This window comes from Xyrauchen texanus, chromosome 11, assembly GCF_025860055.1.
Source record: "Xyrauchen texanus isolate HMW12.3.18 chromosome 11, RBS_HiC_50CHRs, whole genome shotgun sequence".
Taxonomy (NCBI): Eukaryota; Metazoa; Chordata; class Actinopteri; order Cypriniformes; family Catostomidae; genus Xyrauchen; species Xyrauchen texanus.
The window spans coordinates 12,310,933-12,335,599 of record NC_068286.1 but is presented as its reverse complement, the minus strand read 5'-3'; the positions used below and the strand labels follow the sequence as shown (position 1 = coordinate 12,335,599).

The window sequence follows — 24,667 nt, the reverse complement described above, 5'->3', positions numbered from 1 at the left end:
TGCTGTTCAGTATTTTGGGTGAAAAGAAATAAAAAAGAAATGGTGCCTTCGCCCCCTATATGTACTGTACCTATGCAGGAATTAAATAATTTCAATAACAAACCTACCCTGAGCAATCTAGTCCTCTTGTGCGCAGCAATATTACAGAACACTCTTGTGGTCATATGCAGAATTTCATCGAGTGCGCGTCACCAAGTTCACATTACTAGAGGAGGAGGAGGAGACCTGAGCACTTGGGTCCAAACTGAGCTTCTGTAATCCAGTTTGAAGTGGTCGCTGAGGATGTCACCAGTTGCAGCTAGTCTGTAAGACCTGTAGTGCATCGGCACTGTGGTTTTATAGACTTTGGAGCAACGTTGCTTATTACTTTTATTCTATCTAAAAAATGGTCTAAAACTAAATTAATAGTCTTTAGCTATGAGTCTGATGTGGCTAAATAGATCTTTCAGTTTATGCTACCACACAAATGTGTAGTTTGCAATTTATTGTGTTTCAGTAATACGCCAATTTAACAGGAAAAATCTGAGTAAATCTTCACAATTTGGGACAAACTGTATTCATCCATAGGAAGTGAAATCTGAAGAAATCTTCCAAGAGTGATGACATGTCAGCAATGGTGAAGCTCGCCATGAACACTTCAGCCAACACCGTCGGACCAAACCAGTAAAATCTGTCTTTATGGAGTTTCAAAATGACATTTTCTAAACTGCTGAACGAGAGCAATGATGAAATCTCCTTGGACGAGGCGGTTAACGGGTCTTTGTCGGAGCACATTCTTTCCAACATCAGCAACAACACCACCGGTGTGGACATCACCCTCGACTCTCAAGTCATCGCTGTGGGAGTCTTTCTGGCCTTTTTCATATTAGCGGCCATCGTCGGGAACATTTTGGTTATTCTCTCGGTACTGTGCAACAAACATTTGCAGACGGTCACAAACTTCTTCATCGTGAACCTGGCCATAGCGGACCTTCTGCTGAGTACCATCGTCTTGCCGTTCTCCGCTTCGCTGGAGGTGTTAGGATGCTGGGTGTTCGGTCGGGTCTTCTGCAACATCTGGGCAGCGGTGGATGTCCTCTGTTGCACGGCGTCGATATTAAGTTTGTGCATTATATCCATAGACAGATACATAGGGGTGAAATACTGTCTGAAGTACCCCACCATCATGACTGAACGAAAAGCAGCTGTCATACTCGTGGTGGTCTGGGTGTCTTCGGTGGTTATTTCAGTCGGACCCCTTTTGGGGTGGAAAGAGCCTCCGCCGTTAGATGAGAGCATCTGCAGGATCACGGAGGAACCGGGCTACGCACTTTTCTCCTCATTATTCTCCTTTTACCTCCCACTCATGGTGATATTAGTGATGTACACTAGAGTTTACATAGTGGCCCGCAGAACTACAAAAAGTTTGGAAGCGGGTGTCAAACGGGAGAGAAATAATTCAATGGAAGTGGTGCTGCGGATACACTGCAGGAGCATGCCGGAAGATACGAGCACCACAAACTCCAAAACCAAAACGCACCCGTTCAGAAGTTCACTGTCCGTGAGACTCATGAAGTTCTCCAGGGAGAAGAAAGCTGCTAAAACCCTCGCCATCGTCGTGGGAATGTTTATTCTCTGTTGGCTTCCGTTTTTCTTCGTTTTGCCTTTGGGTATGTATGTTATTTTCATGTTTAATGATTATTTGGATTTAAAGAATCCTTATGGTTTATAGAGCAGCAAATTACCTTCATTAGCGAATTAGCTGTTTACTATAAACTTAGAAAAATAAATTATTCGTTTTGAGCAATTTTCTTCATTTGTCCATAGTAGGGTATAGGGTAAGACGCCCCCCTTAAGATCAATGTTCATTTACTTTTAAATTGTAACATATATAGATAAAGTTGTACAGGATGATGCTGCATCATCCAGCATATTAACAAGTTAAATAAATTGAAACATTTTCTCATTTTGATCACTTAAAAATAAAAAAAATTTAAATACTTTACTATGTCCACAGATCTCAATTAACAAATAGGCATAACAACTTTTAAAATCCAACATTATAGAATATCACAGATCACTAAACGGTTTGGATGGAATAAATCTCACAAATGTTGATATTCAGATGAAATATCAAGATTAAGAGGAGCACAGGCATTCAATAAAGTTGATGAGATGATATTTAGTGCAATCTATGGTCAAAAGAAAAAGTAAAGTTGTGTGTGTGTGTGGGGGGCGTGTCTCTCCCATCTTACCCCATGGCATATGACATACATTACAGGCCTCTTGTGATGCATGTACATACATTGTTGGACATAGTTGACAAATTAAACTACGGAGTGTGAAACAAATTTGAGATTGTACTTCATAAGTTCACATATATATATATATTTGACTAAACTTAATTCAATCATGGACAGTGGTTTCACATATTTTAAATGAGGTTTCTTAAATTAAAATTACTATGTCGTTTCATCTTAAAGTGGAGGGAACTGAAGAAACCTTACAAATTTGAACATGTAAAAATAACTCAAATTAACTTTGTGTGTGTGTGTGTGTGTGTGTGCTATGTTAGTTTGTTACAGGAAACATTAGCATGCTAATATAGGGAAGGTGGGGTGCATTTCTGAGTGCAACTTGCTATTCTGCTATGGTTAGCAGTAATTGCTTTGTGGATAAAGCAATATGTACAATATTTAGGGATGGGCGGATCGATACTGAAGTATCGACACTTCCGATACTGATGTGGTATCAAGAATATCGATCCTCACATAAAAATATTGATTCTGAAGTTGTATTTATTTTAACTAGTGATCTTATTATTTAGATAGCATGAATAGTATTGCATCTCATAAGCTTCAAAGTGGAAAAAATTATTATATAAGCAAAGTGTTGCATGGCACCAGAACAATTTTGTTCTTCCGCTCACCTTGACTTGCAGAAATGCTAAAATACACCAGCAGACAGCACTCACCCTTTCAGTCACAGCACTCGTTCAGAGAGGGAGCAGTGCTTTCCTGAGGGAATGACGGAAAAACAGCATCTGGAGTTATTCACACCAAGTAATGACAAACCTAGATGTGACATGTATTATAATGGGCTTGAGTGACCATTTTTACAGGCTTATTTAAATACAGAGTTGTTAAAACATTGATAAGGATCTTCTAATTTTCTTCTAATGTGGTGGGTGATACCACTTCTAAGTGGTATCATTCATCCCTAACAATATTTCAAATATATTGGTCCTTACTCTAGGCTCAAACTCCTCTCTTCACCGTGATGGTAACCCCCAAAACTACAAGTCTCTGCCTTTATATTTATCTTGTACAAAGACACATAAATCAAAACTTGCAGGGAACTAGAAACCCTCAGCCCAGTTCCGGTTAAGTGAGTTAACAAAACAATTTCAGTTAACAAAAAATATTCATGTTGTCCCAATGCAAATGAAGGAAATTCAGGAAAGCTGAAAATACACTTTTTTGGTTAAATCAATTGAATCAACTTTAATCAATCAATTTAAATTCTCTTGGTTACATTATTTATTTGAGTAAAATTATCATGGGAAGGGTGGCATGGTGGCTCAGTGGGTAGCACTGTCGCCTCACAGCAAGAAGGTCCTGGCTTTGAGTCCCAGCTAAATTGGGCCTTTCTGTGTGGAGTTTGCATGTTGTTCATGTGGAGGAAACCCACATGAACAGAGGGAGAACATGCAAACTCCACACAGAAATGTTCTATTGGGAAAACTGGAGGAAACCTAGGTGGTCCGGTTTCCCTTAAGATTAAAATGCTAAGTTAATCGGAGACCCTAAATTGCCTGTGAGTGTGTAAGTCTGTTTGTGTTGTCCTGTGATGGACTGGATACCTGTCCAATGAATTTCCCTGCCTTCAGACCAAAAGAGCTGGGATAGGCTCCAGCACTACCCACAACCATATATAGAACAAGCTGGTATAGAAGATGGATGGGAAGATTGACTAAAAATGACAATATTGAAAGTAATTTATTTGAGTATGAGGGAAGAAGCACCAATAAATACTCTATGAATTTTTATTAAGAAGAGTTGACAAAGTTACAATTCTTTAGCGCACTAAAATTTCTGTGTTTTTTGATGCTGCTGTTTTTATGTTATGCCGTGGATAGAAAAAAAAGTATAGATATTTCTTCTTTAAACAAGGAGCTAGAAAAGTAAGGAAGACTGTATCTTTAATTTAGCATTGTCCTCATGTGTGAACATGATGTAGTTGCACAAAAGATCAGCGCAACAATAGTGACCTCGTACAGTATGTCAAAACAAACCAATAATAATGAAGGCAGAAGTGAAAGGCAGAGGTATTGAGAGTGATTTATATGCATAGTTTTCCTGTTTTTACGAAGGGCATGTGCTGAAGAATTCATAAGAGCTTTATTTACTTTTTAATTATGCATACAATCAGTTCTCCTTGCATGTTGTAGTCCATTAGTGTATAATGGTACATTTATCATATACATCTTATCTTTTAATATAATCCCCATCCATCCATCCATCCATCCATAAAAATAAAAAAAAAATTCCACATCCTCAAGCAGCCAAGAATGAGTAGTGTCGAAACGGCCCCTTCACCAAAACAACTCACCAAAACCAAATCAAATATTGCCCACACTACATTTATTAATCCTCTTTGTATTCCAGTTTTCAGTAACCACAGGTGTAGTTTATTACATTTACCCAGAGAATATTTAGCAGAGAAAGGCCACTTCTATTAAAATTAATGGAAGAAATTGGAATACCCAACAGACAACGGACATAGAAAGGAATTCCCGCTGCACTATTATATGTTTTGTATGGCATATGTTGTACTACAATCAAGAAAGTGTAAAGAGAAGATTGTTGAAATTATTAGAAAGTTACGAAGCAAGGTAGCTTGCAATTCGTCAGCGATAGCAGACAAGGTCAAGTTAGCTAAAATTACACAGATCAATCCTTTTGACACTATATTTAACATGCTTTGCATTTATGTAAGCTTACCTGTCCAATAAGAAGAATTCCAAATCAGGGTCGGTTTTGATCCCCAAAACCGAACGAAGGTACCTCCTGGAATCAAATGCCCTGCCGATGTTCACTCTAGTTTTCGCTCAATGACGATCATGTTCCAACTTAGCCAGATGGGATTCAGTAGATACATTTTTTTTTTTTTTTTTGGCTTACTCAGGGTTTGTGTAGGAGTTGGTGTTGTGCGGGGAGCCAGACGTTTGCTGGATTCCATCTTTAAGATAAAGTAACCTAGTGTTGCAGACTGTCTGTTGTCGCTGTTGAATAGCGGAAGAGAAGCTATTACTATCTGAGGCAAGGCTATCGGGTGTGCGCATAAACATTACATCCTTTGGATTTTCCTGAAAAAAAAAGACCAGCTCCCTTCACATTAAAATCAGTCTACAGGCTTTAATAGGCGAGCGACCTAGGAAGTCAGGGAAGGGCTTGTTTTTTAAATTGTGTTACAAGCCTTTCCCACATTGGCAAAAAAAGGTGAATATTACATGAAAATTGTTACATACTGCACCTATAAGTATCCAAAAATCAATTGATAATCATTATAAATTTGGTGCTTGTATTATTAGTCGATAATTAAATATATAAATATTACATATATCGCAATCTTAATATGTAGCTAGTATTCCTTGAGTCGGGAAAAAACATTGTTGGGACTGTACATTCCCCACAATGTATTGGTTTCCCCTCTTGTCTTCCCCCAAACCCACCATCCCATCTTTCTTCAGAGCATTCCAAAAGTGCAGTTAGCACAAGTTGCCTGACCCTCTTGGAACTCCACTCAGTCAGTGTGGGGGATTGGGCAGTAGGGGTCAATAACATCTTCTGGCAAAACCTGCATGTGATGCTGATGAAGTTCTGGGATCAAATCTTCTGTTTATTTCTCAACGGTTAGGTAGCCAAGGGTTTAGGAAGGGGAGGCAAAATGGGGGTCCTTGACCTCCTTCTGCCTAACGCTCCACTGCCTTAATCACAGATACTAACTAGCAGAGTTAAAGAGGGTGCTTTCCTTTTCAAAAGCCTCAGCAACATGCAGAAAGCCACCAGGATAGAGCAGGGATATGAGATGCTTTAGATCCACGCATACTACTTTGCAAAAGCACAAACTATGTAAGCTGGCTTCAATGCAAAGGCACTGGGAAATTTTGAGAAATAAACTTAGTACTGTAATTTCCGGACTATAAGCCGCAAATTTTTTCCCACGCTTTGAACCTCGCGGCTTATACAATGACGCGGCTAATATATGGATTTTTCCCGCTTTCAAATTTTATAAAAAAATAAATAAAAAAAACATTCTGTGACGTGCTCAGTTTTTTACGGCGTGAAGCTTTCATTAGACCAATGAAATTGCCGAACGGGTTAAGGTCAAAACAACTTTTTTGTTTACTGTTTAGATTAAATCGAGCGCGCTCAAACTTCCCATCATTCTGATTACGGTAGTAATTTTGTCACTCTCACCATGGCAAAGACATGGAGAAACACATATGATGCAGCTTTCAAGTTGAAGGCGATTGATCTGGCTGTTGGAAAATGAAATAGAGCTGCTGCACGGGAGCTTGGTCCTAATGAGTCGATGATAAGACGTTGGAAACAGCAGCGTGAGGAATTGACTCAGTGCAAAAAGACAACTAAATCTAAGGCTATTCAACTCCGACACCAAAGGAGATGACTGCCCCACAAAACAAAAAGGCAGTAACCGCATTTTTGGTCAAAAATGAGTTATTATCATTTTCATGACATTCAAGGCATCCTTTGTTATGTGACAAAACATCTTATCTCAGATGTGTGTCGTTTTGGAGAAAAATGGTAGTCGTTTGTACAGTAACTGCAAAAAGCCCTAGTGAAACAAAGCAAGAGTACAGTAACATCCATTACCATTATTATGTTTTACCTAACAAAAAATAACCGTGTTGCTGCGCAGTGAAGTTACTGTTTCCATGGTGAACACACACAGCTGACTTCGCGGCATCCTCACGGGACGGTTTTAACATTTGCGATTTCACACTTCTAACTTCACACAAATTTTGTTTGAGATGGCACAAAGCTGGGGAAAGAAGATGGTCGAAATGGCATTGAAAAGAAAATACCCGGAGAATGGTAAGTAACAGTGACAGATTAAACATTTAGAGGCTAGGCTATCACAATATAAACACCTGTCAGCCACCAGGGCGGGACTTCCTCTCAGAAGTCCATTCAGATAGCATTATGCTAATTGACAGGCGATGTTTTAAATAGCTTTGCTTACCTGCCCCTGATCCTCCCTGCTCCTAGCTGTAACTTTATCCTCTGTAACTTCACATCAGCGCCGATGCCATGTCATCATTTTGTTGTTCATGTCACAAAGTTATAATCCAACCAGCGGTGGAAAAATATTCAATAACTAGAAAAGCATGTGGTCCTATTCAAAATAAATTTTCCCAATTTGGGCCTTGACACAGCTTAGCAATGTGAGACTTTAAGCAGCCGTTTCAGCATCAGAACAGCTTCTGGGTGGAAAATATTGACCTAAAATGGTCAAATTAGTTTGGGTTTGGTATATCCATGTTCAGGAAAACAAATGGTTCCAATTATTTCAAATACAGTGTATAACACACCCAGAGCCCAAGTTGTGGCAAAATAGTTTTTGGAGAATCTGTAGTTACCGCCTTTTTCCTTGGTATGGTGCCACGTTTTTGGTAAGTAATACAAAGCAAGAATACAGTAACTGCAAAATAGGGGTAAAATATCAAATTAAATATGAGGATTGATATGTACAAAGAATAAGCTAATATAAAGTAACAAAACAGCCACATGTCCAATAATCTACCTACAACTACTTAGGCTGGATGACAGGATAACTTTAAAGTCATTTTTCTCAGTTCTGCACTCTGCGTAGTTACTGCCTTTTTGCTTTGTAGGGCAGATGACTTCAGTGGTTTCAGTTCACAGGACGAGGAAGATAGTGACCAATGACTTTCGTGGTGTTAGACATAATTTAGCTCAGGTGTAAGCGCCCTTACCGCTTTTCTCTCCCGGACAGGCGCTTGACCACGCGCCCGCTGCCACACCGTGTTTCGTTAAAGCCTATTTATTTTTGTTACAAGCCGTGTTTCGTTAAAGCCTGAGTAAAGTTCATTTGTTTCAATGTACCGGTAGGCAGCTGTGGCTTATAGACAGGTGCGGCTTATTTATGTTCAAAATAATATTTGATTTAAAAATCAGTGGGTGCGGCTTATATTCAGGTGCGCTCAATAGTCCGGAAATTACGGTAAGTTATATTTTCACTCTCTCTGGATGTACATGAAAAGATGGATGCTGGAGTCTTTTTGAGAATGTTATTATTTTTCATATAAAAATCATATTCATTATTTTGGGAAGATCATCGTGAGATCATTGTGTTTCTCAACACTGTCGTAGAGTTTTGAAAATGACTGATATGTTCACGATGCCTTAATAATGCTCCAATTTTTGGCAGCTAAAGAACATGTCCACACTGTTATTGTTGTGATGTATCAAGGGAATATTTTCCTGACACCTCAAGTTTGTGCTGGACAGTGTATAGGTTTTATTTCTGGTAGCACAAACAGAACCAGATGTTCCTACCCTCCAAAAGAAAAGTACAAAATACTTTGATGATATTGCTTAGATACGTTTTCTTGATACTTACCCGAGGGTATTGCCAGGTTTATTGATTTATGATTTTATGTAGTGTGTAATCCATTATCATGATGTAATAGCAATTTGAGGGCATGTCTAGTTGTTTCACCATCTGTCCATTGTGTACAAATTGTTAAATTATCCAGAATTTCAGAGAATTTAAGAGCTTCTCTCAATATGAGGTTACTTAAATTCAGCAGATGTCAAAGATAGATTAGACTGCCTTTCAACTTGTCTTTATTTGTTTATCATTTATCCTTATTATTTGGTCCGAAATTATTTCTGTTCTTTGTAAAAGCTCACTAAAACAATTTTTTTTTTCTGCTGACTTGCAGTAATGTTTTTATTATTTACAATAGCCATATGCTACTATTGTTTATAATCATATGCAAGTACAATTTCATAATGAGTGTTTATTGGTCTTGAGCTTTGGTTATAAAATGCTTATCAAGGTCTCTATCAAGGTTAAATGTGTTATTGTTCTTGTGCACACTCAAGAACTTCCTCTGATGAATGCATTTAGCACATGACTGATGGCTCATTGAGTCAAACAGTATCAGACCATACAGGTGTTGTAATGACTACAAAGCATTTGTAATTAAATATTGAGACATGGTATGTCATTCCAGGCACATAGCCATTTTGAAAAGGTTCACCATGACTTATGTGTTTAATACAGCCCCTGCCACTGAGAATATTTAATTCCTCACCATGGCAGGAATGATAATTTTTTTTATATATATAAATGTGATTATTTGATATAGAAACACTGAACCAGTAACTTTGTTTCACTATTTTTGAAATTCCTTTCACCATCAGGGCTAATTAGCTTTTGAAAGTTTAGGGTTCCAGAAATGGGATCCCTTTAGCCCCAAGTGCCACACAACATTAATTAATTGAGGTAAACAATGTGTTAATTGCATATTTAGGGAATAAGCTAAGATATTCTGTTCTGTATTGTAAATTTAGTATATGTTAAACACAAATATAAAATGTACAATGCCTAGCACAACTGTTACTTCTTAATAAAAATATAAAGGACACGTGTTTTTTTATTTAATTTAATTTAATTTAATTTAATCATCATATGCCATCCTTCCATAAAAAGATTGGTGGCCAACTTTGGAACACTCCCGGGCAACTATTTTCTATGTAAAAAAAGCCACATTAAAGAACAGCTCCTATCTACTTGAATGGCGGAAGACTGAAATCCCCAAACCTGTTTGGATCAAACAGCATATTTTAATCAGCAGTAAAATATGACCACAGTGGAATCATATATTGTGCTTTTTTAGCTCAGATCACACAAATAAAATCCTATTTCTTCAGGCTGGTTCAGCCAAAGCGCATGTGCATGTCTGTTTCTACATCTGCCATATTGGGTTTTCCAATTTCTCCCATTTATTTGCATACCAGTGCTCCACCCGGGCTAAATAGACTCTGATATAGTCTCTGACAATAAACAGTAACAGAACATAAATGCAACAAAACCATTAGCTATGGGTACTTCTCAATGTAGTGTTGTCACTGTAACACAATTTCAGTAGTCAGTACCAAGACGTGATTTTCTGTGATTTTCTTTTCATATTTGGCATATATTGTGACTCAACAGAAGTTATACCAAATGCCCATTGTATCATATCACATGAACTGTGTAAAAATATTGAGCTTGAGAGTCAATTATTAGGTATCCACTTCCTTAAAATTGTCAATATTTGTTTTAAATTGTTATTATTTTTACACGTTCAGTCACTACCTCAGTGCTAAAAATTCCTTAGTGGCTGTCGACCTGTCAGGATTATATGTCACCTTGCTGACAAAAGCTGTGATGTGAGCCTCTAATACATTTCCACATCAAATTGACAAATGATGATAATGCACCTTGACATGAAGTTCTACATGTAACGAATAGCTGTAGACTATGTGAAAATAGGTCTTAAGTGATCAGTATGAGATGAGACAACTTCAACATGTTGCTGCCTGCCAAACATTCTGACAGGATAGCTCAAGTGTCAGGCATTGCTAGAAAGTGAAGACTGCCAGCAATCATGCACAACTCTCAGCTTGCAGCTGTTAGCTCAAGGCCGATCCCTGACTGCAGCATCGTGAAGGAGAAATCAGTGAAAACTGTAGCCATCAAGCATGTTAGGCTAAAGCCTCAATGGCTACTCAACAAAAGAAAAAAATAAGACAACTGTTTTTCAACCATCATTGGTTGCTGGAAAAAAAGGCATTTGTGATTGTTGCTGGAACAATCCCTTTAAAAGTTTAGTTCATCCAAAAATTTAAATTATCCCATAATTTACTCACCCCCAAGCCATCTTAGTTGTATATGATTTTCTTCTTTCAGCCAAACACAATCGGAGATATATTAAAAAATATCCTGGCTCTTCCAAGCTTTATAATCGGAATGAATAGTACCTTCGATTTAGAAGCCCAGAAAAGTGCATCCATCCATCAAAAAAGTAATCCACACTGCTCCAGGGCGTTAATAAAGGCCTTCTGAAGCGAAGCGACATGATTTTGAAAGAAAATATCCATATTTATAACTTTATAATCTGTAATCACTAGCTTCTGGTAATGGCTGTCCACGTGATTGTGTTTGACTTAAAGAAGAATGTCATATACACCTAGGATGGCTTGAGGGTGAGTAAATGATGGTAGGTGGTCATCTCCACTGTCCCATTGACATTATAGACAGACTGGACAGAATTACTATAGACAGTGTCCTGAGACTTAAACTGTTCCATTTACAAGATTGCAACTGTGGTTTTTCCGATACCGTGCTCATGTACTTGTAATCGTACTTGTAAAAATGCTTAGATAACAAAAACTGATACCATCTGATGTACAAATGTCATTAAGTAAACATTCAGCACACAGATTAAAATCCTGTCATGTCCTAATGAGTTTCAGAGATCAGTCAAGTTCATTGCAGTCCACCACTCAAAGATCACTCTCCCCAGAATTCTAAATCACAAACACCTGGTCATCACTTATCACCTCATCAGCCAACTCATAAAAACACTCACCTTGTATCCAGTCTTTGTCAAGCCTCCAACAGGAACAGACCATTTCTCCCTGAGTCCTGATATCGCCGTCGATCCTGAAAACCTGAGTATTCCGTTTTCTTACCTGATTCATACTAACCCTATGCACTGTTGTTCTGCCATCTCCAGATCACTTATCCGATTCCTGAACCCTTGTCTGAGATCTGATCAAACCGGCCCGATTGCTCCTAGAAAAGAGAAGGAGTTAACGAACTGATACAGAGTGAATGTTCTACGATCCAAGTCATTTGGATTTCCAGTTGTTCTCCGTGCAATGAACTATCTTCACTAAACCAGCACCTGAAAAGTCACCTGATACTTACCTTTCACCTTCTATACTTGAATAAAACTATATTTGAATCACTTACCTCCGATCTCCTGGTCTCTACCCTGACAGAAGACTTGGCCGAAAAAAGGGGAAGAAGAACAGCGCGATGGAATCTGTTTGTAATATTGATAACCCTGCACAACCGACAGCCGCCGCTGTTAATCCCAGTCAGCCAGCTTCCAGCACTTCCGTAAACCCCGCTCCTTCTCTGGTTTGCTTCGCCAATCCAACTTCCCATCCAGCGCCATTCTCCGGCCGGGCGGAGGATTGCAACGGTTTCCTGTTACAGTGTTCGCTCGCTCTAGAACAACAAATCCAGTTATACCCCACTGAAAAGTCGAGGGTTGCTTTTATTATTCAACAGTTATCAGGAGCTGCATTAAGATGGGCTGAAACTTTGTGGCTGCAGGAATCTACCGTTACTTCCTCTGTACAAGAATTTATAAACCATTTCAAAGAAGTTTTCGGGTGTCCAGTAGATGATTCATCCATCAGTGACAAGCTATTGCAATTACACCAAGGCAAGAAGTCAGTTGCTGAATATTCACTGGAATTCCGCACTGTAGCCGCCGCCAGTGGGTGGAACGAAAAAGCGCTCATTTCCATCTACCGACGTGGTCTGAATCCTGCACTCCGCCTTCAACTTGCGATTTATGATGATAGCCTGGGGGTCGAGAAATTCATACAGCAAGCTCTCCGTGTGCACCAAAGATCTCAAGGCTGCTATCGCGAAGCCCAGCAACCCACCTTTTCACCACCTCAGTACCCCGATAAACGACCCTCTGAAGTCACTGTCGAGAAGATGCAGGTGGATAACTATCGACTGTCCCAAGCTGAACGTTCTCGCCGTCGAGAGTTAAAACTGTGTCTATATTGTGGAATGGGAGGACATTTTCTTCGTTCATGCCCTACATGACCTCCTAGAATGCTTGTGAGTTCTGTCTGCACGTCCGCCTCTGTATCAGCTCCGTTAACGATATCTGTGATTCTGAAATCTACACGTTTCCATGTCTCTGCTACAGCCATTGTGGATTCTGGGTCAGCAGGAGACTTCATCTCCGGGCAGCTCTGTCAGAAACTCCAACTTCAACAATCCGCCACCTCCAAGCCATACGCCATCCATGCAGTGACGGGTGAAACCATTAATCAGGGGTATGTCACGTCTCGAATTAAACCTATTCTACTCTGTATTGAAGACACCCACCATGAACTGTTTGAACCTTTTGTACTTGAGAATAGCCAGACTGATATTATCCTTGGCCGTCCATGGCTTATACGACATCAACCTAACATTGACTGGAAATCGGGTAAGATTTTGAAATGGGGTTGCCTGTGCTCGTCCATGAGTTTTGAACACCCCGTTATCACCCATCGCCAACTTGCCCGACACCATCCCGATGAATTCAATCTCCATTGAAAGCCCCATAGACAACTTGTCGGTATCCATTACTTCATGCTACTCTCAATATTCAGATGTATTCAACCCCATCAAGGCTGCCAAGTTACCACCCCATCGAGCATGGGATTGTGCCATCGATCTGATTCCCGGAGAATCCATCTCCAAGGGGCGAATCTACTCTCTGGCTATTCCTGAGCAAGAAGCCATGAAACAGTATATTGAAGAAGCATTAAAACAAGGCTATATTCGGGCCTCTACTTCACCTGCTGCCGCCAGTTTCTTCTTTGTCCCTAAGAAAGATGGAGGTTTACGTCCGTGTATAGATTATAGAGCTTTAAACAAGATAACCGTCAAGTTCAGTTACCCACTCCCATTGGTTCCCTCTTCACTTGAACAACTTCGAGAAGCCAAGATATTCACCAAGCTGGATTTGAGAAGTGCATACAATCTCATTCGAATCCGAAAGGGCGACGAGTGGAAGACTGCATTCATCACTCCAGCAGGACACTACGAATATCTCGTCATGCCGTATGGTCTGGTCAACGCCCCTTCAGTTTTCCAAAGTTTCATGGATGAAGTTTTCCGAGACTACCTGAATCAATTTGTCATTATCTACATAGATGATATCCTAATCTACTCCAGAAACTTGGTGGAGCATCAGCAACATGTCTCTCAGGTACTCCAACGGCTACGTGAATTCTCCCTGTTCCTGAAAGCAGAGAAGTGCTCCTTCCATCAAACCTCAGTCGAATTTCTCGGTTACCACCTCAGTGAAAGAGGAGTAGAGATGGACGATCGTAAAACCAAAGCCATTACTTCCTGGACCACTCCACAGTCTGTCAAAGAGTTACAACGTTTTCTTGGATTTGCGAATTTCTATCGAAGATTTATTTATCAATACAGCCTGCTTACAGCTCCTCTGACCTCTCTACTCAAAGGAAAACCGAAAACATTGCTCTGGACCACTGAGGCTGAACATGCCTTTCAATCTCTCAAAACCGCATTCACCACAGCCCCCTTACTCCAACACCCGAACCCTGAAAAGATGTTCATTGTGGAAGTAGATGCTTCTACAACAGGAGTAGGAGCGGTGTTGTCACAAGACTCTGCTTCCTCACCTAAACCCATGACCTGTGCATTCTTCTCCCACAAGCTATCTCCTGCAGAAGTGAACTATGATATTGGTAATCGAGAACTCCTGGCCATTAAACTTGCGCTAGAAGAGTGGAGACACTGGCTAGAAGGAGCCAAACATCCATTCCTAGTTCTCACAGACCACAAGAATCTGCAGTACTTGAAAGAGGCAAGGAGACTTAACCCACGCCAGGCCAGATCTTCTTTACTCGCTTCCATTTCCAGATCTCCTATCGTCCGGGTTTGAAGAACGTCCGAGCAGACGCCTTGTCCCGTCTCCATGCCCCCGAAATTTCCCAGGAAGAACCTGAGAGTATACTCCCCGAAAAAATGTTTGTCAATCCCATTCAGTGGGACCTAAATGAACAACTGCTTGAAATGTCTCAACACCAACCCAGTCCTCCAGAATGTCCTATCGGAAAGATATACGTACCCGAAGAATTTCGTACCTCTCTAATCTCCTCCGCACACTCGTCTGTCGGCACAGGTCATCCTGGAGTTAATAAGACCTATTCCACTCTTCAAACTCGATACTGGTGGTCCAACATGTTACAGGATATCAAGACTTTCATCCAAGGATGCATTCTCTGTGCCATGAACAAGAACCCTCGTCACTTACCCACTGGAAAACTCATGCCTCTGCCAGTCCCGCAACGACCTTGGTCGCACATTGGAGTCGACTTCGTCACTGACCTTCCTTCCTCAGACGAGAATACATGTGTCCTGGTAACTATTGATCGTTTTTCCAAAGCCTGCAAATTAATTCCCCTCAAGAACTTACCCACAGCCTTCGGGACTGCAGAGCTATTGATGGAACACGTCTTCCGGAATTTTGGCATCCCGGAGGATATTGTGTCAGACAGAGGGCCACAATTTATCTCCAAGGTGTGGCGAGCCTTCTTTGCACTAATGAATGTTACAGTGAGTTTAACATCAGGGTACCACCCACAAGCAAATGGTCAAGCGGAGCGAAAAATACAAGATGTCAGTCATTTCCTTCATACTTTCTGCCATTCGAATCAACATCTCTGGAGCCGATATCTCGTATGGGCAGAGTATGCTCAAAACTCCCTTCGACAAACCTCCACGAATCTAACACCATTTCAATGTGTACTGGGTTATCAACCACCATTGTTTCCATGGTCCGGTGAGTCATCTGAAGTCCCCGCAGTTAACACTTGGTTCCAAAACAGTGAGAGGGTATGGAACCAAACTCATCATCATCTCCAACAAGCCTTGAACCGTCAACAACACTTCGCAGACATTCACCGCAGTAACACTCCCGAATATCAGCCTGGGCAACTGGTCTGGCTTTCGACCAGAGACATCCATCTAAGACTCCCTTGTCGTAAACTAAGTCCGAGATACATTGGTCCATTCCCCGTTGTAAGACAACTTAACCCAGTCACCTACCAGCTCCGTTTACCAGCCCAATATCGCATCCACCCCTCATTCCACGTCTCACTCTTGAAACCCCATCATCCACTTGTTCCTGTTCCCTCCACAGACCTAGTGCACGATGACAACCCCCCAGTACCTCCCATTGAAGCCGACCCCATCTATACTGTTAGAGAAATCCTGGACTCCCGACGTCGTGAGGGGTCTACTCGAATATCTGGTAGACTGGGAAGACTATGGCCCAGAAGAGAGGTGTTGGGTACCTCGAAGGGACATCCTCGACCCCATGTTACTCACAGAATTCCACGAACTTCATCCTGAAAGGCCTGCTCCACGACCCCGAGGTAGACCCCCACGACGTCAAGGTACTAGGTCAGCTGGCGCTGGACTCTGGAGGGGGTAATGTCAGAGATCAATCAAGTTCATTGCAGTCCACCACTCAAAGATCACTCTCCCCAGAATTCTAAATCACAAACACCTGGTCATCACTTATCACCTCATCAGCCAACTCATAAAAACACTCACCTTGTATCCAGTCTTTGTCAAGCCTCCAACAGGAACAGACCATTTCTCCCTGAGTCCTGATATCTCCGTCGATCCTGAAAACCTGAGTATTCCGTTTTCTTACCTGATTCATACTAACCCTATGCACTGTTGTTCTGCCATCTCCAGATCACTTATCTGATTCCTGAACCCTTGTCTGAGATCTGATCAAACCGGCCCGATTGCTCCTAGAAAAGAGAAGGAGTTAACGAACTGATACAGAGTGAATGTTCTACGATCCAAGTCATTTGGATTTCCAGTTGTTCTCCGTGCAACGAACTATCTTCACTAAACCAGCACCTGAAAAGTCACCTGATACTTACCTTTCACCTTCTATACTTGAATATAACTATATTTGAATCACTTACCTCCGATCTCCTGGTCTCTACCCTGACAATGAGATTATTTAACAGCAAAAACTGTATTTAAATTAGATAAATAGATTGTTTGCATGTGCATCAATCCTTTGCTCATACACTGAATACATTATTAGGAGCATTGCACGCTCTGTTTGTAGCAGATGACAACAGGCAGAGTGCTAATAAATGTTTTAGCACAAGTCATATACAGACTACATATTTATTTATTTATATAGTAGCTTTTTCCTGTTTAATCTTTACTGTGATTCATGTTGCAAACTGCTTTTCCGGATTGGGAATCTGCAGTCATTACGTCAGAGCTCCTGAACACAATATAGAAACACTTTAAAATAAAAGCTCCGCCAAATCAATGCTCAATTTAAATCAAAAAGGTATAACAGAAATAGATCACTACTATACAGTTATGTAATATTTACTGTTATACTACTACTACTAATACAATTATCGGATCCATGAGCAGCAAAATAAGTTTTGTGACATGCTTTTGGTTGGTTATCATGCTATAAAGCGTTCAAAAGTTATAAGCCAAAATAGCAATTTTTCTATCACCTGACCAGTAGGGAGCAGTGTGCCAAAATGCTGCAGGTAAGCTCGAGGCCTAATGATGATGACACGTACCAGGTTTCGTCCCAATCCCTCAAAGCGTTGCAGAGATACAGCCTCAAGTTAAATTTTGCATTCGTTGAAGCGCCATTCGAAAACAGTATGGTTTATCAAATTTCTGTGAATAACTTTTTGTCATGAGTGTCTCTAGATGATGCAGGCCAATTTCCATGCAAATCGAACAAACAGTCTAGGAGGAGTTCGAAAAATTAGGTTTTACAAACATTTAAAAATGGCGGACAGGAAGTTTGCTCGATCATGACATAATTGGTTTCATTGTTCTCTGTATGTTCCACGGACTCTATCAAGACCAGACTCATGACAGTGGGCAAAAAGAGTCATTCACTATTAGCATTTATAGAAATAGCATTATAAATATTTACCACAAGGTGACACTCTCCCAAAACTCATGGTTCCAAAGACACATACAGAGTTTCGTAACGATACTCCAAGTCATTTGTAAAATACAGCATTTTATGAATAAATTCAAAATGGTGATGTCCAAAATAGCCGACATAGGAATTTTTCAATTCGTTGGACTTGCTATACCCTACTGAATCTAATGACACCAATTTGATGATTTTATGACAAACTGTTCAGAAGTTCTAAGCAAAAATTTTCTTTTTTCATATATCGTGACCAGTAGGGGGCAGTGCAACAAACCTTGTGGTGATGACACCTACCAAGTTTTGTCTCAATCCCTCAAAGCATTACGGAGATACAGCCTGAAGTTCAATTTTGCATGTTCTTCGTCTAATTTGTTAAAGCACCATTGGCAAATGGTATGGTTTATGTCATGCATGCCTCTAGATGATTCAGGCCAATTTACGTGCAAATCGGGCAAACGGCCTTGGACGAGTTCGAAAAAGTAGGTTTCTCAGAAAATTCTAGATGCCGGAAAAGTTTTCATAGATTGACGTCATAGATTCGAATCGTCTTGAGCCCTGAAAGAATTTCATTTCTAGGACTCAAAGTTCAAAAGTTATTAAAATAAAGGTGAGTGCAAGTTTGGGCAGTTGGTGGCGCTAGAGGGTTTGAGGTAGAGATGCCAAATTTGGGCAGTTGGTGGCGCTAGAGGGTTTGAGGTAGAGATGCCAAATTTGCTGTGGTGACATATCAAACTGTCCTCTATTCGTGTGCCAAATCTACCAGAAACAATATGGCTCTTTCGCGCCTTCAGGCCTTGACCCCTAATAATAAAACAATAGTAACTGTATTATATTTAACCAATATCTCACTTGCTTTATTATGCAGTATTTAATTTGACAAAAATAACTCCAATGTTGTATTTAGGATTGTGCTGTGAGGTTCTGTATAAAATCACATCATTTCATAAAAATAATACAATTTCATGTTGAAAATGTATTGTTATACTTTCATTTGAATAAAGTTTTAATTAATGAATTAATTTAAACACAATTTTTATGATAAAAGTAAAATAAACCGCTGATGTTGAGTTTGAGATAAAAAGCAGGTATCGGACTCTGTATCGGCGAGTACTAAAAAAGTACTCATACTCGTTCTCAAAAGAATTGTACTGGAACATCCCTACTAGTAACTTCACCAGTGATTTCATAAGATGCTCTGGCTATCACTAGCTTTTAAACATCCTGCCTGGTGTGTCTCATAATCACAACAATTACCAAAAAAGAGGCTTGCAGGGACTGGCTTTTATCTCAGTCACAATTACACCCAATTGCCGACCTGTATCCAAGAGAGAGAGCAGCATATCTCTTTGTTCATCAACACTGTTTTAACAAGACTGCACTACTCCCACGTCGACCCTTTCTATCTGTTGCCTCTAGTGCTATTTAAGTCCTCTTTAGTGACAGGGAGAGACAATGGAAATGTTAGCATGGCATGGACCGACAAGGTGATGAAAACTGTTTTAAATGTGAGATAATGTAATGCTAGCCTCCCCTCAGAGAAATGAGCTGCATATGCAGTGTTTGTGCGAGGTAGACAGAATGAAAATGTGCAGGTAGTGTATGTGTGTTCTGTAGGAAGAGATGATGACAGCATAGACAGATCCTTGATTTCATTCCAGTAAACTTTCAACCAAAATCTCATGCTCAATTTCTTTTTAAAGTTAAGTGTAAGATTTTGTGAAGAAATTACAGACCACAAATGCCTAAATGTAAAACTCTTATAAATACATAATTTCAAAACATTGCTTTGAGTACTCAAACAATTCAGCCTCTGTCTCACTCTCAACCAATAGTGTGACTGAGTTTGGGGTGGGAGTGATTACTTGGTTGTTCAGAAAGTGTCCATGAATCTTCATTCAAAAAATTGTTCATTTTAGCAAGATCCTGTGTTATCGTTAATGGCACAGAAATGACAAACATCACCTTAAAAGTGAACTTGAAAAAGCTACTTCAATGCAATGTGAAATCAATCAGAAGTGTTGTCTTCGCTTAGGAAACATTTAAAGGAATATTCCATGTTCAATACAAGTTAAGCTCAGTTGATAGCATTTTTGGCATAATGTAGATTACCACAGAATGTTGTTTCGATTTGTCCCTCCTTTACTTTAAAAAGAGCAAAAATCTTTTATTCTTTTATCTTTATTTTTTATTACCGATTATAAGTATAGCCAAAATATGTGTGATTTTAGTGTGATAAAATTGCTTACTAACCTTTATGTGTAAAGTTTTATCAAGGTTTACAAATTTACAACTGCCTTAAAACAAATCCCAATACTACTATGTCCACATTAATCCTGATACGTTTGAAAACGGTGTTTTCGTTTCAAAATGCTCTCTGTCCACACTAGCGTTTTCAAGCATTTTCCAACAGTTGCTCATCCACACTGAAATGTATGAACATTTTTGGTTGGATAGATCACATGACTGCATCACATGAAAACAAATACATCATCATTTTCAGATATATCCATTTTCACAGTCCACACTACAACGCGAAAACAGCGTTTTCAAATGTATCCACTTTGGAGTGTGTTTTCAAAAAGCTCAGTTTTCGCGGACAAAAATGCAGTCTCAGTGTGGACAGAAGTCCAAAACGGAGAGGAAAAGATGCGTTTTCAAATGAAAACATATTAATGTGAACAAGACCTGCAAAAACAATGATTTAAACAACTTTACAGCTAAAGTAATACACAAGTTGTAACAGAAGAAATAATGTAAGTGCTGTTAACACAAGCTTAACTTGTCTGCTTCCGAACCCTCCAAAATCTGGCCCCATTCACTTCCATTGTAAGTGTATCACTGTATCCTGTTTTGTAGGTTTTTTTAAGAAAAGTCCATTGAACCAAAATAATTTTTGCAGTAATTATGCCACAAATGCTGTTGATTAAGCTTAATTTGTATTAAACCTGGTTGTCATGTTTACATGTGTTTAGTTCTTATTTGTTCCTTGTCATGTTACTGTCATATGACCCTGTTGTTCCACTATGTTACATGAACTTGACTTCACTTGACCAATAACAAGACTAAACTAATAACATGATAACCAGGCAATAACCATATGCACCAATGACATAACAGAACTAATAATAGGACTCATGAACACAAACCAATGAGGAGACAGGACTAATAAACATAGTGGAACAAGAGGATCATATGACAGTAAAATGACAAGGTACCAATAACAACTAAACACATGAAAACATGGCAGGAACAGGACATCACATGACAGGAACAAGGAACTTCATTTTCAAAATAACAATGAGACATTTGTCTCCATTTATGACATTTTGAAGCCTTAATTTAAAAACAAAAGAGCAAATTAAGCCTCTCAAATTAAGACTGCTTTATAGTGTGTATCTGGGTCAACCCGGTCCCATGAGTTGTAATAAGAGTATGCAATGATGAAATCAAAAGAAAACTTATAAGTTGGCTTGAACAAAAATGACTTTTACTCCCATTAAAAAAATAAATGAACCACGAACAATGTACTCCATAGAGTCTAACCCCTTACCAAAACCCTAAACCTAACCATCTGGGTTTAAATTTAGACAAAGGAGTTGTACTACAGTTTATTGACATTCATCAGTCGCTTGTGTTGCATAAATACATACAGGATGGATTATTACCAAATTTGTTCACAGAAGTCCCCCCCCCCCCCAAAAAAAAAGGTTGGATTGGAGGCTAACTAAAATTGTATGGCTTTACAGTATTTGGTGCTTTTTTTTCAATTTGAAATTCTGTTTGTTTTTTATTGGTTTCTATGGGAATAAAAGGCATACCTTTTCGCATGAGCCAGTCAGCCAGATTTCGATCTGGGGTGTGCATTGCTTAGCAACCATTTTACAATACATGGTTGCAGAAATGTAGTAGCTACTTGCAACTGTTTCCTGAAACAATAGTTTACTAACAATATTGCACATCCATAGTTTGAAACCACGTTGATTCAACAACATAGAGCTGTCGTTAATTACATTATGCAGGGGGTGGAGTAATAATGTTGTCAGATATCAAATTACTGTATAATAGCTCATTTACACATACACCAGAAAGCTGTTCAATGTTTGAAACCCCCTGAAGACATGAACGTTGTGTGCACTGTGTAATCAAGATTAAAGCCACCATTTATTTGATTCTACGGTGTGACAAAAAAAAAAAATGTACCATGAAACATCTCAATCATTGTGAGCTCAAGGCTACACACATAACAATTATAATAGAATGAGAACAATACTGTTTAAAATAGTTTTAGATGCAGTCTAGCATGTTACACCACAATACATGTCAACTTCCCAAATGTATTTCATGTCAACTACCTGCAAATTAAGTGTGGGAAAAGAGAATGCAAAAACAGAGATTCCATTCCACTAAAACGATGATTCCTAACCTTCTACAGTACATTCCGAAATTCCATGATCATTTTCTCCTCTTTATCTTACATTTTGCAGGTCTATTGTAGCTTAAATAATTATTTGACATATAATGACTAATGGCTTTGTGTGGCCAGTCTATCAAAAGCAAAAGCTATGTTTGGTTTGGCGGAGAGTTGGGGAATGGCATATTGCCATCCCTCCCATACTGCATCCCCTGCAGGCAGAAAAAGTAGAGCTCACTGAGAAATTGTTTCAAAGAGTCTGTGAGAAGGCCACATAGGCTACTATTTAAATGGGCTGCAGGGAAAAACAATTTGCAAAGTATATGATCTGTCTACTGGGTATAATTAGGCACACATGGTTCCAAACCGTGAACCCGTGAATTTGAACTTTTCAGATAACAAAGCCGAATTGTAACTTGAGGCTAAATATACATTGTTTCCCATGTAAATCTCACTTGAGCCAACAACTAAATGTTCTCCACCACTCTCTTCTCTCTTTGTTTTCACCTCCTCAGGGTCTTTCTTCCCAAATTTAAAGCCCTCTGAGATGGTGTTCAAAGTAATATTCTGGTTGGGGTACTTCAACAGCTGCATTAACCCGGTAATCTATCCCTGCTCCAGTAAGGAATTCCAGCGCGCCTTTACTCGTCTGCTGCGCTGCCAGTGTCAGCGTCGCCATCGCATATTGCGTAGATTCTATGACCAGCACTGGAGAACGGCCATGAGGGGAGCCAGGAGGGATTCGCACCAGGACTGCTGCTCTAGATTTCCCGTCCACGAGCAATGTGGCAACTCTATCTATTCCTGCCAGAGCAAGAGCCAGCCTCTTAGCCTGAAGGGCTGGAGCTTCTTTCCCCCCTTACAGAAGTCCTCCTTCCAGCTGAAAGAGAAAATGAACAACCTTTCCAATAAGATCAAGAATGGGACAGGGAAGAGCAGCACGTCTGCTCTGAGCCGGTCAGAGATTGACACGGTCTCCATGGGGATATATAATGACTGCAGCGATCAAAGCGACTACAAGATCTATGACCTCACAGAGTGCTATGGCCTGAAGGAAACAGACATCTAAACAAAGATTGAGATTACAGTATGTGTTATTTTAGAGCTCTGACTTCTGACATGCTGCCAGGCAAATATTTGGCTCTGAGGGGTTTTTAAATTTTTTTGTCTTTTGATCAAAGACTTTTATTCTAGTTATGTCTTAAAAATTATGACTTTGACACAGTTCGGAAGCAAATCTGAGATAAAATGACAAGGAAAATGTGAGTTAAAGGGACTGTTCACCCAATAATACAATTCTGTCATCATTTAATCAACATCATGTCATTCCAGTCACCATTCACTTTCATTGCATCGAAATCTCAATGACTGAGACAGACATTCTGCCTAACATCTTCTTTTATGTTCCACAGAAGAAAAAATGTCATATGGGTTTAGAAAAATATGAGAGTAAGCAAATGATTATATTATTTTAATTTTTGGGGGGTTTGTGAATTATCCCTTTCAAAGAGATAAATGTATATTTTCAGATGGATACTTTAAGAATTTTTGTTTAAATGTGGGAAAGTACACTGAATGCACAAATAAGGAAAACTACATTCACTGCACTGGACCAGATGTGCTATCCCATGGCAACCAAATAGACTCATAGCTGCTGGGTGTCTGTATACTGTGTTGTCCATGTGGCCTCTGTGAAGTATTCTGTCAAATGTTCAAACTCCCTGATAATCTGCAAGGCAACACTGAAGAGTGTGTTTGTACTTACAAATAGAGATTGTTGCAATTACCTTGACCTGTTGCCCATTACGTGTGAATGGAAAGCATATTTAACTGTGATATACTCAAAGACTGTTGAAACTATGACACTGATTATTACTGACACAACAATTCACTGTGATTCACTAAGTGATTCACAGATTACTGTGGATTCAAATGATTCAAAGTGATGTGGAGGTACATAACTTTAAATGTGAGGCACAATTTGTAATTAAAGATTTAATTACAATTTAACAATATAATTACAGCTATTTTCAATATTTCAAAAGGGTTTCTCTGTGCTATTCCTGCATGTCTGTTGAACCCAGATAAAGTGACATTTTAAAGTAATCTCAAACAGCACAGACAGTAAAAATCATTGTTTATAGACTACAACTCAGTTTGTTGTGTTGTTGAGAAAAAGTTATATTTGTAATGCTTATGTGACACCTTTTAAGATGTCAGCAGAATAAATCTGAAAAAGAGCATGCAGTATGTCAGTCTCATAAGTGAATTTGATAAATCTACAGTATCTGGAAAAATAAAAGAACCATGCACATAGGGAAGAACAGTCACAAACGAGATGTCTTCACATATTTAAGTTGTTTCTCTTGAGATGAAATAGAGACTTTTGCTGC

General features: G+C 39.4%; 1 protein-coding gene across 1 annotated transcript; it reads left to right on the top strand.

Annotated features, from left to right (window-relative positions):
* The first annotated feature begins 250 nt into the window (after nucleotides 1–250).
* LOC127651277 (alpha-1D adrenergic receptor-like) lies at nucleotides 251–24,435 on the top strand. Its single transcript, XM_052137033.1, has 2 exons — nucleotides 251–1,649; nucleotides 22,790–24,435. Exons 1-2 carry the CDS (start codon nucleotides 692–694, stop codon nucleotides 23,341–23,343), a joined length of 1,512 nt encoding a protein of 503 aa, XP_051992993.1. The 5' UTR covers nucleotides 251–691; the 3' UTR covers nucleotides 23,344–24,435.
* Nucleotides 24,436–24,667: the final 232 nt, after the last annotated feature.

Coding starts and splice junctions, on each gene's coding strand:
- LOC127651277 (XM_052137033.1), top strand. CDS start 692: ATGACATTTTCTAAACTGCTGAACGAGAGCAATGATGAAATCTCCTTG. Junction 1,650..22,789: donor TTTCTTCGTTTTGCCTTTGG/GTATGTATGTTA, acceptor TCACCTCCTCAG/GGTCTTTCTTCCCAAATTTA.